General features: G+C 44.1%; 1 protein-coding gene across 7 annotated transcripts in view; it reads left to right on the plus strand.

The window, feature by feature from the left end:
* WWC2 (WW and C2 domain containing 2) overlaps positions 1 to 15,319 on the plus strand; it is a 208,875-nt gene that overhangs the window by 132,956 nt on the left and 60,600 nt on the right. For all 7 annotated transcript variants that reach the window (XM_042934236.1, XM_042934235.1, XM_042934230.1 and 4 more), the window contains 5 exons: positions 253 to 332; positions 5,991 to 6,120; positions 9,293 to 9,439; positions 10,465 to 10,538; positions 14,277 to 14,519. In XM_042934236.1, coding sequence (XP_042790170.1) covers positions 253 to 332; positions 5,991 to 6,120; positions 9,293 to 9,439; positions 10,465 to 10,538; positions 14,277 to 14,519 — 674 coding nt within the window. The remainder of the gene's footprint in view (positions 1 to 252; positions 333 to 5,990; positions 6,121 to 9,292; positions 9,440 to 10,464; positions 10,539 to 14,276; positions 14,520 to 15,319) is intronic.

A 15,319-nucleotide genomic window follows, 5' to 3' on the forward strand; every position in this document is an offset into this window, starting at 1 on the left:
ATGACGCCAGCTCGTAGGCAATGTTGCTAAATAAGACGGTGAGGGTAAATGTTAGTAATAATGCACATCATTGATAATTTAAACATCATTAACCTACCTTCCACAGAACTTCTGTCCAGGGAAAACCGGTAGCCTGAATGTTAAACTAATGGCTGTGTTTGTGTGTTTAATAGCTTGCTAATAGACAATCTTTTAAAATGGCGTTGCTACTTATTTACAAACATTCATATTTACATTGATGTCTCGCAAAAGGTTAAAAAGCTGAAGAGAGAACTCTCACAGATGAAGCAGGAATTGCTCTATAAAGAACAAGGCTTTGAGACATTGCAACAGTGAGTATAAAAATACTGAAATTCACTTTAGAATAATTGAAAGCCCCCTAACTAATACAAAGAAAATAGAAGTACATTGGGGCGCCTGGGTGGCTCGGTCGGTTGGGCGTCCGACTACGGCTCAGGTCATGATCTCGCAGTTTGTGAGTTCGAGCCCCGCGTCAGGCTCTGTGCTGACAGCTCGGAGCCTGGAGCCTGCTTCGGATTCTGTGTCTCCCTCGCTCTCTGCCCCTCCCCCGCTTGCACTCGGTCTCTCTCTATCTCAAAAACAAATAAACATTAAAAAAAAAAGAAAACAGAAGTACAGATTACATAAGAGATTTCTCCAAGAAACATGAAGTAAAAAGCTCAGAGCTCTGCACCAGAAACCAAAGAAAACCAATCAACCAACAAAAATCGTGGGGGAAATCTGTACACGTTGAAGAGGTCTGAAGTTTTATCCGTCATCGGAGATCCAAAGAAACCAGTGGGAGTGTTAACTTTGTGCCCCGGGCACCTGCCAGCCTGCTCTGAATTTGAGGTATGGAACCAAGGGACGAGGCACAGGAAGTGCCTCCACATTGGGCTCCTGCGGCTGCACGAGGTGAGCCTCTGCTGCCCTGAGCCCCGGGTTGACCTCAGGGAGCAAGTCAGGTTGTCCGAGAGGAGCTTGAGTGAGTTCCTCATTTCCTGTGTCCCTTCTGTCCTTTCCAGTTCTGTAGTCAAGTCTGATAGGCTGGGCCAAGTTAAGGAAAATATGGCTGACAGAGGGCAGCAGAACCTGGGATCTCCCGCCCCATTCCCGGCCCCCAGAAGCCACTGTTCTCCCTGCTGACGAGGTGCGGCCCAGCTAAGGCCTGGCAGGCACACCGAACTTTCCAGCCCTCCCGATCCTACCACAGGGTCTCTGGTGCGAGGCAAGAAGCTGATGGTTTTCACAGCCACATGACTGCAGAGAGGATTAAAGGCATGATCCCTCAAAAGGCATTTAACTGTTTTTTACTTCCCTCCTCTGTGTACAGGGCCCTCTGCCAACCGCGGAGCAGTGTTTACAGAGAGAGTCCCTGATTGCCTGCTTGTTCCTCCCCCGCCCTCCCCTCTGTAGCCACCCAAGGCAGATGGCATTACCCCTTTGAAAGATCCTGTATATTTGTTGGCCAGACAAACCACAAGCTGGGTGTTCTGTGTGTTTGCACGATGAGTTATACGTCAGGACGCCAGTCATGACTCTTGACCACCAGTCCCGTGACTTTGGCTTCAGAGACTGGTTTTATGGCTCAGTCTTCTTTTTGGCCACTCACTCACGTCATCATAACCGTTTTATTCATTCAGATGCTCCTGTCCTAGTGGTTTTCAAACCTGACGGCGTATTAGAATAATCTGTTTAAAATAAAATACCTATTTTTGGTCTCCATCTAGGTATATTTTATGAGATCCCCGGGTGGTTCTCAAGTATAGCTGTGTTCTAAGAACCTCAGCAGACTGCAGAGCACCCCCCCCTTCAAAACTGAGCAGATCTAGAATGCCACAGATGTGATATTTAGTAAATTGCATGTCAACATAAAGGAGGGCTTTGTGGTGCCAGTGGAGAGAGGACACAAACTTTGAAGAGTGCCACAAAACGTTTAGCTATACGGTAAACATTCTTAAGGCACGTGAAATTCTAACTCATGTCACCACCCGGGATTAAAGGTTAGCCAAACTTTGCTGTTTTTGTTATATTGATATAACAATGCTGTATTGTTTTAAAGCAGTTTGCTTGCAAGCAATTTTTATAGGAATCTGAGGCATGTTTAAGAATCTGTCAATAACATTCCACAAGAAAACAATGGACATCTGTTGTAGAAATTCAGGCATTCTCTTGCAATGATTCTAAGCCCTTGAACCAAAGGCAGAAAGATACGATATCTAACATCAGAGACCTCTCTTGTTGATCCTAACTATAGACAAAATAAAGCTGTTTTCATTCAGATGTTAACTACCATACTACTAGAACATTGGATAAAAATTGATTGAACCCAGAGACCATACTTTCCAAGAAACCACATTCCTGATACTATAAAGGAACTTTTACTTGGGGTTTTGACAGAAAATATATTTCAGGAAAAGATGTAAATAGAATCCTACTGCGTGCTTTACCACCTCTCATTTATTCACGATAGAATGGAATATTTTTGCCAAATCTGGGGCTATAATATAATTTAAACTCAGGCTTTCATTTTACTGGGTACAGTAGTTCATGCTGGATGAATGAATGTAGCTTTATTCTCTACATTATTCATTTCAGTCTGTGGTCCCAAAGTTGACTTTGGCCTCGGCAACAGCAGAGCTTATGTGTAGATGGACATTTCTACTTTGCCACCTGCAGCATCCACTCAAATGTGGCAAATGAGAAGGGATGGATGAAGCACTGAGCAAGCCAAAAGTATATACCTATTGTGTGAAAATTTGGCTCAGGGGGTACATATTTGCCAGGGAAGGTGTGCAAATGGGACTCTCTTATCTTTCGGGAGAGACGAAGACACAGGGGAAATTAATAACAGTGCACAGAAAAAAAAACAAAAGGAAAACATTTGTTTGCTTTTTATTTTGTTTAGGGAAGAATATAAAATGGCATTTCTCAAATCAAGAACAAAAAACACAGTAGTTTGTCTTAAAGATCAGCAAATAATGCCCATATTTTGTTTGGTTTTTGTTTGGTTTTATTTTATGGTCGGTTAGGGTAGAAAAAGAGAGAAGAGGTGGGAGACGCAGAGTTGAGGAGAGAAGAAGAGGAACAGTTAGAGGAGAACGGAGATGTTCAAAGGAGGAAGAAGAAGGGAGAGGAAGCCCAGAAGGAGCTCCGCGGTGGGCGCTGAGTTGAGATAGCCTGTCCTCGTCGTGTTTAGCACCCAACTGAGCGAGCAGTGGGCAGCCAGGAGATTTTTGTCTAGTTCTGAAGCTCTCTGAAATGTAAATGAGCAGGCTTGAAGTAGTCCTGCCTTTATTTTTAAGTGTTAAAGTTAATTTCTGAGAACGGCTCACCTACTTTTTTTGTTTTCAGATGTTAAAGTTGATTTGTGACTTCAAGACCTGTTTTGCGGTTAGATTCTGAAGGTTTTTCACAAATAGAAAGAAATCACTTGGGCTTTAGAAATTCCCTTTGACACAGTTTAAGAGTCCTGTGTTAGTAGCTACTTCATGAAATCTCAGGGCTTTGTGGGTTGTTTTTTTTTTTTAATTAAAATAAGTTTTTTTGCCTCAACTACTCAGTTGGTAGATACAGTACTTAAGGGAGCCAACAATTTCGCTGATGAATCCTTTCCCAGAGAAATGGAATTCACCAATATTCAAAGTACCCCCAGTGATTTTTATCGAATATTCCAAGTGTAATAGGAGAGCCCGAAGCCCGAGTCTGTCCTTTTGAGGATTATGACCCGACTAGCTAAGTGTTTATGCAATCTCAAGGCTAAAGTCGGGTAAACTTCCTGGTCTTACTTCTCCTACTTGGAGGAAGTGTGACTAATAGATCTCTAGAGTCCCTTCCCACCCTAAACACTGTGTGCGTGCGCACGCGGCTGTTTAATTCAGTGATGCCGTTGGTTGTACTGTATTATCGAACAACCTGATGATGAAATTTATTTGATCTTAGGTTAAGACTGTTCGGCAATAAAATACTAAAACAGTACTTGGGGAAGTAGGTTATCTACAAACTGCACTTGCTCGAGTCAACTTTGGAAGAGTAAGATGGCATCATTGGTGGGTGGTTGTTTGGTTTTTGTTTTGTTTTTTCAGATTAGTCCCTTCACACTGACATAAAAAAATGTCCATCATTACATGTTTTAAACCGAACGAGCGCAGAGCCAGTTTTCTGTGGCTTCATGGATGCCATTTCTCTGTGGACAAGACTAAGAATTATGTCCAAGAGTGAGAGCTCTTGGCCAGTGGGGCAGAAGCATAGCCGTATGTTCTTCAAGTGAACCCTGAATTGTATTCAAAATGAATGCCGGGCAGCATCAGTGGCTGGAGAGTGATAGTGAGGGTCCTGTTAAACCATTTTTTTTTTAACGTTTACTTATTTTTGAGATAGAGAGAGACAGAGCAGACCAGGGGAAGGGCAGAGAGAGAGGGAGACACAGAATCTGAAACAGACTCCAGGCTCCGAGCCAGCAGCACAGCGCCCGACGCGGGGCTCGAACTCACGGACCACGAGGTCATGACCTGAGCCGAAGTCGGACGCTTAACCGACTGAGCCACCCACGCGCCCCTGCCACTTTTTTTTTTTTTTTTTAAAGAATTAGGTAATTTGGTTGGGCCCTTCATGCACAAAGAATTAGGTTACTTGAAACCCCCTGACATAGGGTGACCATGCAAACTGTAAGGACATTTGGTGAGCAGATCTGCAGGGGTGACAGATGAGCTGGTGGAAGAACTCTTTATTCAACGTTAGCACCTCTGCTCTTCTGCCTGGTTCCTAGATTTGAACTCATCCGCAAGGCAAGCAGTTTTACCTTGACTCATAACGGCCATAAAACAGAACGAGCATTTTTCACGTATTTGAAAACCAACAGGAAACTAACCACACGATCCAAATATGTAGGATTCTCACTGGTATAAATAATAATCACTCCCGTTTATGCATCGCCCACCAGCTCCTAGGCATCGTACTTGGTTTTGCACAGACATCAGGGCATGTAAGATGAGGCGACAGTGAAGGATCTGCACTTCCTGTAGTTGTTCAGTTTATTGGCACTTCTGTCCTGCTAAATCCTTTCGCGGTGGCCTTAACCTGTCTCAGGGTGGAGGTCGGATTAGCGTGAGGAGGTTTGAATTCAGCCAGTGGAAGGATCGCCCAAACTGACTCAAGACAAAATGACTGAGCTTGAAAATGTTGAGAAATGGACTGGGCGTGAGGTGGGCGATGGGGGAGTGTGAGCTAGGAGTGGTTGGAAGAGAAAACGGGAGAACAGTCGGCTTGAAAGCACGATGTCGGTATGTGGGAAGAAAGTCGCAAAGTCATCAGCCAACTACGACCGTCCAAAAACCAGCTCCTGCTGTTTGTGTAACTTGTACTCTGTCAACAGTCTTTAACATTTTTCTTTCTTCTTTCTTTCTTTCTTTCTTTCTTTCTTTCTTTCTTTCTTTCTTTCTTTATTTCTTTCTTCTTCCTTCCTTTCTTTCTTCTTTCTTCTTTCTTTCTTCCCTCTTTCTTCTTTCTTTCTTTCTTCTTTCTTCCTTCCTTTCTTTCTTCTTTTTCTTTCTTTCTTTCTTTCCTCTTTCTTTCCTCTTTCTTTCTTTCTTTCTTCCCTCTTTCTTTCCTCTTTCTTTCTTTCTTCCTTTCTTCTTTCTTTCTTTCCTTCTTCTTTCTTTCTTTCTTTCTTCCCTCTTTCTTTCTTTCTTTCTTTTCTTTTCTTTCTTTCTTTTTGCTTTCTTCTTTCTTTCTTTCTTTCCTTTCTTTCTTCTTTCTCTTTCTTTCTTTCTTTCTTTCTTTCCTTTCTTTCTTCTTTCTCTTTCTTTCTTTCTTTCTTTCTTTCTTTCTTTCTTTCCTCCCTCTTTCTTTCCTCTTTCTTTCTTCCCTCTTTCTTTCTTTCTTCCTTTCTTCTTTCTTTCTTTCTTTCTTTCTTTCTTCCCTCTTTCTTTCTTTCTTTCTTTCCTTCTTTCCTTCTTTCTTTTCTTTCTTTCTCTTTTTTCTTTTCACAGAATTGATAAGAAAATGTCTGGAGGCCAGAGTGGCTATGAACTCAGTGAAGCCAAAGCCATTCTAACTGAACTGAAATCTATCAGAAAGGCTATCAGCTCAGGAGAAAAAGAAAAACAAGATCTGATGCAGGTATGTTACAAACATTTTGTGAAGTCGGACAGCTACCTTCTGGGGCCCCAGAAACTCTTATCGGGGCAGAAGCTCTCCATCGGAATCCGGATGGCCCTTTATCACCCTGCCTCATTCACACAGAACTTGCTCCCATAGGAGATGTTTGTGGGCACCAAGGCAACAGGCTGCCGTGAACGCGTTGGTTCCGAGGTTCTGATGTGCTTGTTTGAATGCAGGCTTTGGATGGCTTTTGAGACAGGACGTGCTGGATCCTGGAGTCCACGTGAGATTAGCATTTGGGGGCACCTGCAACTCACTGAAACTTCATGTGGAAACCAGATAAGCAGGGTTACCTAAACTGTGATCCTCAGCTGGGGACACACAAAGGGTACGTCACCTGTCAACAGCAGGTCGAGGATATGCCCTGAGGAGTATGGGAAAGGCATGTGAGGAGCTTCAAAAAGCTTCGCCCCACGCTAGGTGATTCTGAGGTGCCAGCTGGGGGTGGGGAATGCCGACCCAGCTGGGGGTGCCCATCTAGTCATCCTAGGAAAGCTGCCGGTGGCAGAAAATCCCCGTGTGAAACCTGCATAGTTCTCAGCCCAAAGGTGAGCCAGCCTTGTGGGTACAAGAAACAATCATTCAGTGATCAGTGTCCTGCATTTTAAACACGTATAGTCAACAGGTGCAGTCAGATTTGGGGGGGAGGTTTTAAGAGCATATCTGTTCCTTCTCTTACCTTCCCTCCATCCCATAATGATCACAAGGTCCAAGAATTCTTTGTATTTCAGATATTTGGGGTTCTGAGTAAGGATTCAGTCTGTGTCTTCGGGAAAATGTTAGAGCCAGTGGCAATGTTTGCATTCTTAGTAGAACCTCTGCATTTAAATACTATATTCAGGTACCTCATGTCAGTTTTCAAAATGCCAACGGAATGTAGGTACATGTTCTACATGTACCTATAATTTTGCATTTGGGGAATTTTGAAATAACCTGCAGGAAGAGATCAAATAGAAAAGACAGTAGTGATAATGGCGAATCCTTGTTAAGTGTAGACTGTGTGCTGGGCAGTCTTCCTCCTGCCTTGCATGAAAGTAGTTCAGTTAATTCTGACAACAGCCCTTGGGCATGTATTGTTCTCACTTACAGACAAGGAAATTGCAGGACACAAAAGTTAAGTAGCCTCCTTAAAGTCACACAGCTTAGGAGTGGCAGGACTTTGGTTCAAACCTATGCAGTCTTGCTCCAGAATATGTGGTTTTAAACATATATGGGAAACATAGAAAACTTTATTTGGATATATTTCTATTTTGTTCTAAAGCAATCCTGATGATTAAAACAGTAATTCCTAAAATGCACATCAGAGGTCCTTTGGAAAAAAATTAATAGTTAGCTTGAGCAAATTTATGTTGGAACTTTATAATTCAGCCATCTTAGGTTACCTTTGATTCTTCCAGTAACGAAGAAATTTGGATTTACAAACAGACCAGATTAAGTTAAAAGATTAGAGTCCTTTTCAGTTACTAAAGTATATAAAATAATTGACTAGTAGATACAGAAATCGAGAGTAGAGCTAAGAAGGACATTAGGTGGGTAGCTTCCATGACTTTCAGACCTCTTTGACCATGACCCACAGTAAAGGATACATTCTACATGAAAACCCAGTCACACACAAATGTCTTTATGTTTGGACACACACACACACACACACACACACACACACACACACACCATATATCACAGATGTTTGCCTGCTGTTAATACTAGTAATGCAGTCTGAATTGACTTTCTAGTCTCTTCTTTTTCAGCACAAAACATACCAGTCATGACCTACTAAGTTGATAAGGTATACTGTCATCCCAGACAGGCTTGAAAAAATACTACTCTTTCCACTCTACAGGTGAAAAAATAGAAAAGACTTGCCCAAAGTCACTAAAAGGCTTCTATGTTCTTTTCTGTGATATATTTGATATGATCGTTGAAGTCTCATCCCTCTTGTATTTACATTTTGCATAAATGAACCTTTGAAAAAGAAAATAAAAAAGGCCGGGTAAAAGGCACATGTCAGATCTCTGATATTTCTAGTTTTTTGGGGACACTTCTCATTTTTTATTGTAAAAATTGTAAATATCAGGATTAAATCCTGCCTTTTCTTAAAGTTGGCAATAATGAGCTTCTTACCATTTTTATTAGTGTTAGGGCCAGGGGAGGGTTGGGAACAATTTAGTTAAGATTTTTCTCTTTCTTAATACTTTCACTTGCTCACATCCTCTCTTGAAAGTAAGCTCAGTATATTAAACACGGGTGGCAACGACAGGCACATTCATTGTTGATTATTCACTTTACAAAACCAGACATTATCACTCTGGCATTGCCATGCAGTCAGTGTAAAGATGGGCTGGGACCAGCTGCCAGCACTTCAGCTTCTGGGCCTCAGTTTCCTCATCTCTGACATTACCAGGACCAGATAATCTCTTGGGTCCCATCCAGACGTAAAATGGCATTATTACGGAAGTCTGCTAAGTAGGAAGTTTTCTTCTATATCTAAAATGAGATTGCACTGTAGGTATTCCACATTTACATAATTTCTGCTGTATGAAGTGAGTAGTTAAGATGAGTCATTTTAAAATAGAGATCTTTTTGGGGCTCCTGGGTGGCTCAGTCGTTAAGCATCCGACTCTTGGTTTTGGCTCAGATCATGATCTCACGGTTGGCGAGTTTGAGCCCCACATGGGGTTCTGCACTAACAGCGTGGAGCCCGCTTGGGATTCTCCCTCTCATCCTCTCTTTCTGGCCCTCTCCCGCTTGGACTCTTTTTCTCTCTCAAGATAAATAAATAAACCTTACAAAATAAATAAATTTTAAAAATAGAAATCTTTTCGATTGTTAAAAATAAGAAATGTATGTACTAAATGTAAAGGTGCCATTAAGCACAGCGTGAATAATTCCAGCTTGGGAAAGGTAAGATAATCTGTTTATTATGACCTCACACACTTCCAGAGTCACACGGGTGTATATGGGAAATTAGGTTCTAATCTTATTTTTTCAATAATTTAAAGTGATACATACCTGTTAAAGTAGCTGGTTTTTTCCTATCGAGATCACTTCTTTCAATTTAATTTTACCTGCTGGGTGAGTCTTGCCATCCTAAATGTTAAGTTTCACGTACGACTTTGTGTTTCCTGAACAGAGTCTCGCTAAGCTGCGGGAGCGGTTCCATTTGGACCAGAGCACGGGCACATCCGAGCCAGATTTGAGGTCCAGTCCTGTGAACTCCCATTTATCTCTCTCCAGACAGACCCTTGACGCCGGGTCACAAACCAGCATTTCCGGAGATGTAAGTTACCCACGTGAACGGTTGGCCCCAGCGCTGGCCGTGATGGGCCTGAATTACAACATGGATGGCAAGTGGGACAGGTGCTCGCTAGGTGGTTTGAATTCCAACCGCGTGGGTTCAGTATTTCATATTCAGAGATTGGTTTTAAAAATCAGAGCCTTATCTTTTCTGTCTGGATGTCACACGTATCAGGATTTGTCCGTATGAATGGTTTTGCTCAGACTTTCTCGTATTTATTCAGAGACATTATTGAAAGGTTACAGACACATAAAAATTTAAGTTTCCCCTATTAAATTTAGAGTCTTAGAAATTTAGATCTTTTCAATTAAACATTGAGGCTGATGAGAAACAAAAAAATATGCCTTTAAAAGCTAACAGATTTTTTTTTATATCCAAGGTTGTTTATACTAAAATGCATGTATGGTTTATGCCCAGCATTTGAAAATATTTACTATGGCTTTGAAAACTATGAACTATTTTGCCTTCTCTTTGGGATGCTGTTTAGCAGACCTTTACTTTTCAGTACGTTCCCAGTTTGCGTATTCTGTTCTGCGTCCTTGAATTCTGTGCCATGAAAATAAAACAGGCAGAGATCAACAGTAGGACTTACCTGTTTGAAAAATCATTTTTTTGAAGTTGTTTAGTTAATATCATGCATTTGGAAGCTAAATGATGGAAATTTTGGCTCATGGAGACGAAATTAGTTTCAGTTCGTAAATTTTATTGACCTGTGTTCCCTTCGTAAACTCTAAGATACCAGAAACATTGACATGATACTTTTTATCTTGAATCTGATGTGTGGAGAAAATGATGTTGAAGTCTTTGAAAAACAGACAAGCTTGAATTAAAAAGAAATGTTTTGCCCCCACTGAGACTGGAAAGTAAGTGCCTTTTTAACTGGCGTTCCTGATTTCAAGACCATCTTCGTTAGTTTTCCAATTACTTGTGCTTCCTAGAAACAAAAGCAGTTTACCTTCATTCATTAGCAGAGTTAATTGACTTTTTTCCCTTTTGTTTTTTACCAGATCGGAGTGAGAAGTAGATCAAATTTAGCTGAAAAGGTCAGGCTGAGCCTACAGTATGAAGAAGCCAAAAGAAGGTAACAACAGGGGAGCTCTTCAGCGTTCGGTGGTCAGCGGGCGCAAACAGAATTTTCTTTTCCAGAATTAATCTTTACTCGTATAGTGACATCTGCTGGGTGCTCCCCACGCCTTCTTACCAGGTCTGCTCTTCAGGGTTTTTAGATGTAAGGGTTGCAGAGTTCCCCCTCTGCTCGCTGTCTCCCCCTCACCCCAAAGCTGAAGGAAAAGGAGAATTAATGAGAAGTGTGGGCATGAAATTGCCCCCTTGTCTTTTGGAAGAAAGAAGCTTTGAACTTGTCCAATCCTTACTCACAAGTACAAGCGGGAAGATTGGCTTCTTAGGTGGAGTCGTGATATCGGCTCAGGTACAGGACTTAATAGTAGTTGAGCTCTCAGGTAAATAGCTTTAATTCCTTTGATTTGAGGGGAAGACTTCCTGCTAAGGTGCTTGAAGACGCTGCAGTGTCTGTTCCTGCGACTGCCTTCAGGACAAAGGAGAGATTCTATTTCCCTCCATTCCCTTACAACCCTGTGCTTTCTTTTCGTACTTCGTGATTCTGTGGAAGGTTCAGGAGACTTCTCCCTCCTCATCCAGTGCACGGGCTCACCTTGTTTTCATAATGTGGACACCTTGCTCATTTTATGCGGGAGGGTCATACAGCTCTGTTTGATTTCATTATTTTCCTTTTAAGAGTTTAAGAATGCTACTGATTTGTGATTTGGGAAGACATTGGCAGGAGAGAAACTTCATTGTCACCCTGTAGGTGACAGAGAAGCTTATGTTCCTCCTCAAGAACATGAAAAGTTCAGCTGAGAACCTGCTAGAATGTCAGTTTCCTATTAAGACCATCAGATAGATATTGAAGTATACCCATTATTATTGGTGATGAGGATTATTTAAAAGTAATTAGCAAAAATTCTTAGAGGTTATCTGGCTTTAACAAAGCAATTGTTTGATTTGCCTAAATGCAGAATTTCCCTCTTTATAGCCTCTGTTACTGCTATTACTGGGTTCTTTGATTTACCGAAAAAACAAAACAAAACAAAAAAAAAACCCTAACTAAGCTCTGTTCCACAAATTATTAACTGTGTGAGTTTGAACAAGTCACTTAGTCTCTCTGAACATTTCACTCAGCTGATTTTAATGCTTGTAAGTTTTCCTTGTCAGATTTTACATTTCCTGAGGTTCTGAAAAATCCGGTATACTTTCTGGCTGCTTCTCAGTGCCCAGGCCATGCCTTGCCCTCCACCATAAGGATTGAGGATTGCTTTGTGGTTTCGTGGCCCGGTGATGTGAAAGCCTCTGGTGGATGGTGTTTGCGGCCCTCCAGCTGTGAGCACACCAACCCCTTAGCAGCCACAACTCCTGGGCTCTGTTGTAAACAAAGAGCGTTCTGTATCTGGTGTTCTGAAGGAGAATGGCCGTAACTCAGAATTAATTTTGGAGAACCACGCCTCATGCCCTGGGTTCTCTGGGGCTCCACTTGGCTTCCCCTGGATCAGCTTGAACTTTCGCTTTACTTTTGCTGCTAACAGTTTATTCCATCTGGAGTTTATACACAGCTCTTCTCTCCCCTGGGTGTCCCCAGAAATCTTCATCATGTCTCGTTCCCCAGATTTGGTGTGCTCTTTCCAAATAAAATTCAAGACCCACCTAATGCCCGATCACGCAAGTAACAGGTGCGTTTCTTTCCTTCATTAAGTCGTCGCTCCCAGTTCTGTTGTTAAGTCAGTCACATCAGAACTTAAGACATTGGTTCTTTCCCACTTGGTTGCATTGCTGGCCTATTACCATTTGGGGTTTTATTTTAAAGTTACTAGCGATGCTGATGAGAGGGTAGATCTCGAGGGTTTGTGCATATGTTGAAAATGCTTTTCTTCCTCAATTCTGAGTACGTAAAGAGGCGGGTTGTATTTCCCTGAAACCTGTTTTCTCCTCCAGCCTCTGTTTTCTGTGCTTAATGAAGCTAATAATATCATGCTTATTTAGCATTTTGATGATTAATTTTCTAGTACGCTGAGACAGTTGTGTATGGTTTTGTGGTTAAAGCTGATGTTACATCTATGGGAAGTGCAGACGGTGGGGGAAAATCACAAGTACGTTGTATATGCAGGGCCAGCTTAAGATGGCAGTTTTTTTTGTGTTTTTTTTTTTTAAACTAAAACCAGAAACTGTGGAACTACTTCCATCTTTGTCCAGAAAACATTATTTTGTTCATCTTTTTCCTTTCCTTCTACAACTTCTTCTGTCTAAAAGTAAAAAAAAAAAAAAAAAAAAAAAAAAAAAAAAAAACCCTTTCTATCTACTTCTCATATTCCAGTATGTGCTGTAACAGCATCCAAAGTAACCATCCAGCTTTGTTTTTTAATAAGAATATAGATTCCTTGTGCTAACCTCAGTTGCATTCATAACTTACCTTGATGTTGCGCTCGTGGTCAAAAACAGCCACGTGCCATTTACCTCGTGAACAGTCCTGATGGTCCTCACGGTGCCACAGAGCAAGTTCTTTGATTCAGATGGTCAGAACGTTTTTTTTTAAGTTTATTTATGTACTTTGTGAGGGGGGGGTGGGAAGGGGCAGAGAGAGAGAGGAAGAGAGAGAATCCCAAGCAGGCTCCACACTGACAGCACAGAGCCTGACACGGGGCTCGAACTCACGATCCGTGAGATCATGACCTGAACGGAAGCCAAGAGTCAGACGCTTAACCGACTGAGCCCCCCACACGCCCCCAGAACATTCTGGTTCAGTCAGAAGTTAACTTTACCAATTAGCGTTAAGCAGTACACATAGTAGAATCGGAGGTCAGGCAAAATTATGAAACCAGTGAAGTTCCCCTCTGCTGGTCTTTCCTCCTCCTCCCCCTTCTCCCCACCCCTGTCCCCCTCACCCACCCCATCACCTGCTGTCACCGTGGTGGAGCCGCTTCGGCTGCCCGTGCCGGCGAAGGTCCACTGGGCGCTGCGTGCTCCTGGACGGCTCCCGCACACTCAGGGAAACCGGGTCAAGTGCAGGGATGTCTGCCGTGCTGGCTCCATGAGTGCTCCGTACGCGGCGTGGGCACCGATGTCACAGTGCACAGCTTCCGGGCAGCAGGAGGCCTGGGGCGAGGCAGGGCTGCTCCCTTTCCCTTGGCGACGCGGAGCCTGCTGGATCCACTTTGTTGTAATACTGGTCAGCCAAGCCACCGCTCCGTCTTCTCCCCGCGTCCTCCCCGACGGGCTGATAACCCGGCTGCCCCCCCAGCCGACCCCGGGGACCCCCATCTTACTAGGGGACAGCGTCTTCCCCCAGAGGAACAAAACCTATAGTGATGTCACGGCAGCCATCATTTACCTGAGTCGTTTTTTTTTTTTAAACGGAAGCCATCTGGGTATCCCTCCTGCCACCCTACCCAGGCAGTCGCACGTCCCGGCGGGCCTGCCCGGGGCTCCCAGCGCTCTCTGCTTTTTAAGCTTCGGTGTACTTTGACCTTCGCTCTTCTTTTTAGCTAGGCGGGTTTGCTTACTTGTGTCTTAAAGGTGAGGGACACGCAGCAGACCGGAGCCAGGTGTGGGGCGTCCCGGGGCTGGAGGGCGGGCTGCGGCTCTTACCTGCCTCCCAGCAGGCGATCACCTCCCCCCCCCCTCCACCCCGGGGAGGGTCACCGGGTAGAGTCGGGAGGGCATCTAGACCCCCAGCCTTGGCTGGGTTGTGTCTTCCCTTTCCTGGGAGTTCTAAGTCTGTGCGCCCCTCTTCTTTATCGCTTTATTTTAGTATGGCCAACTTGAAAATCGAACTGTCAAAACTGGACAGTGAGACCTGGCCCGGGGCGCTGGACATCGAGAAGGAGAAGCTGATGCTGATTAACGAGAAAGAAGAGCTTTTGAAGGAGCTGCAGTTTGTCACGCCACAAAAACGCACCCAAGATGAACTGGAGCACCTGGAGGCCGCCAGGCAGCGGCTGGAGGAGGAGCTGTTGTCCGTGAGGGGTCCGCCGAGCCGGGCGCTGACCGAGAGGTTCGTTTTCCTCCCTGGGGCCCCGGGCCCGGCAGCCCCCGGGGGTGTGTCTTCCCGCGCCCGGGTGCCCGTTCCCCGGTCTCCGCAAATCTGCATTGCGGCCGTCCTTAGTGGCCCGAGCCCCGGCACCCAGGGCCTTTCTTTCTGTAGGGCGGTGGAGCGTTACCCTCCTGAGGCCCCGTGGTGTCAGCTCCCCTGTTGGGAACGTGAACTGCCGCGACAGACGTTGGATAAGTAAGGAATGTGGACATAAAACCAGGAATGCAGCACGTCGCTGACTGCGTGTGATAACAATGGCTATAAACTCTTGCACCCTGATAAGAAAGATTATCTGGACTGTTAGAGCCACTGAAGCTTCCTACTCTGGGTTTTACGACTCACAGGAATGCAAAAGTTTATCGCCTTTCATTTCACAAGGCAAAGACAACTTGCTCCCTTTGGGTGTCTTAACAGGTCGCAAAAGGTTCCTTGGATTTGGTTTGTCGGTCGAAACCCTCCTGTGAAGCAGGTGAAGATGTAAAGGGAAATACTTGAAGCAGTTTCCCGACCTTTCTGTGGGAGGGTGGGAGTTGACCACTCCACGTAAAACAGCCAGTTGTGTGAGCGGGAATATCAGGCAGGCGCTGTGCCCAGGAGCCCCGTGTCCAGGCCTCGCTGACGGACGTGGTCGGACGGACGCCTGTTCCAGCCGTGGACCGTGCAGCCTTTCAGAACCACTGCACCAGGGGCGTCCGGGCGGCTCAGTCGGTTGAGCATCCGACTTCGGCTCAGGTCTTGATCTCGTGGTTTGTAGGTTCGAG

This window comes from Panthera leo, chromosome B1 (genome assembly GCF_018350215.1).
Source record: "Panthera leo isolate Ple1 chromosome B1, P.leo_Ple1_pat1.1, whole genome shotgun sequence".
NCBI classification, from domain to species: domain Eukaryota; kingdom Metazoa; phylum Chordata; class Mammalia; order Carnivora; family Felidae; genus Panthera; species Panthera leo.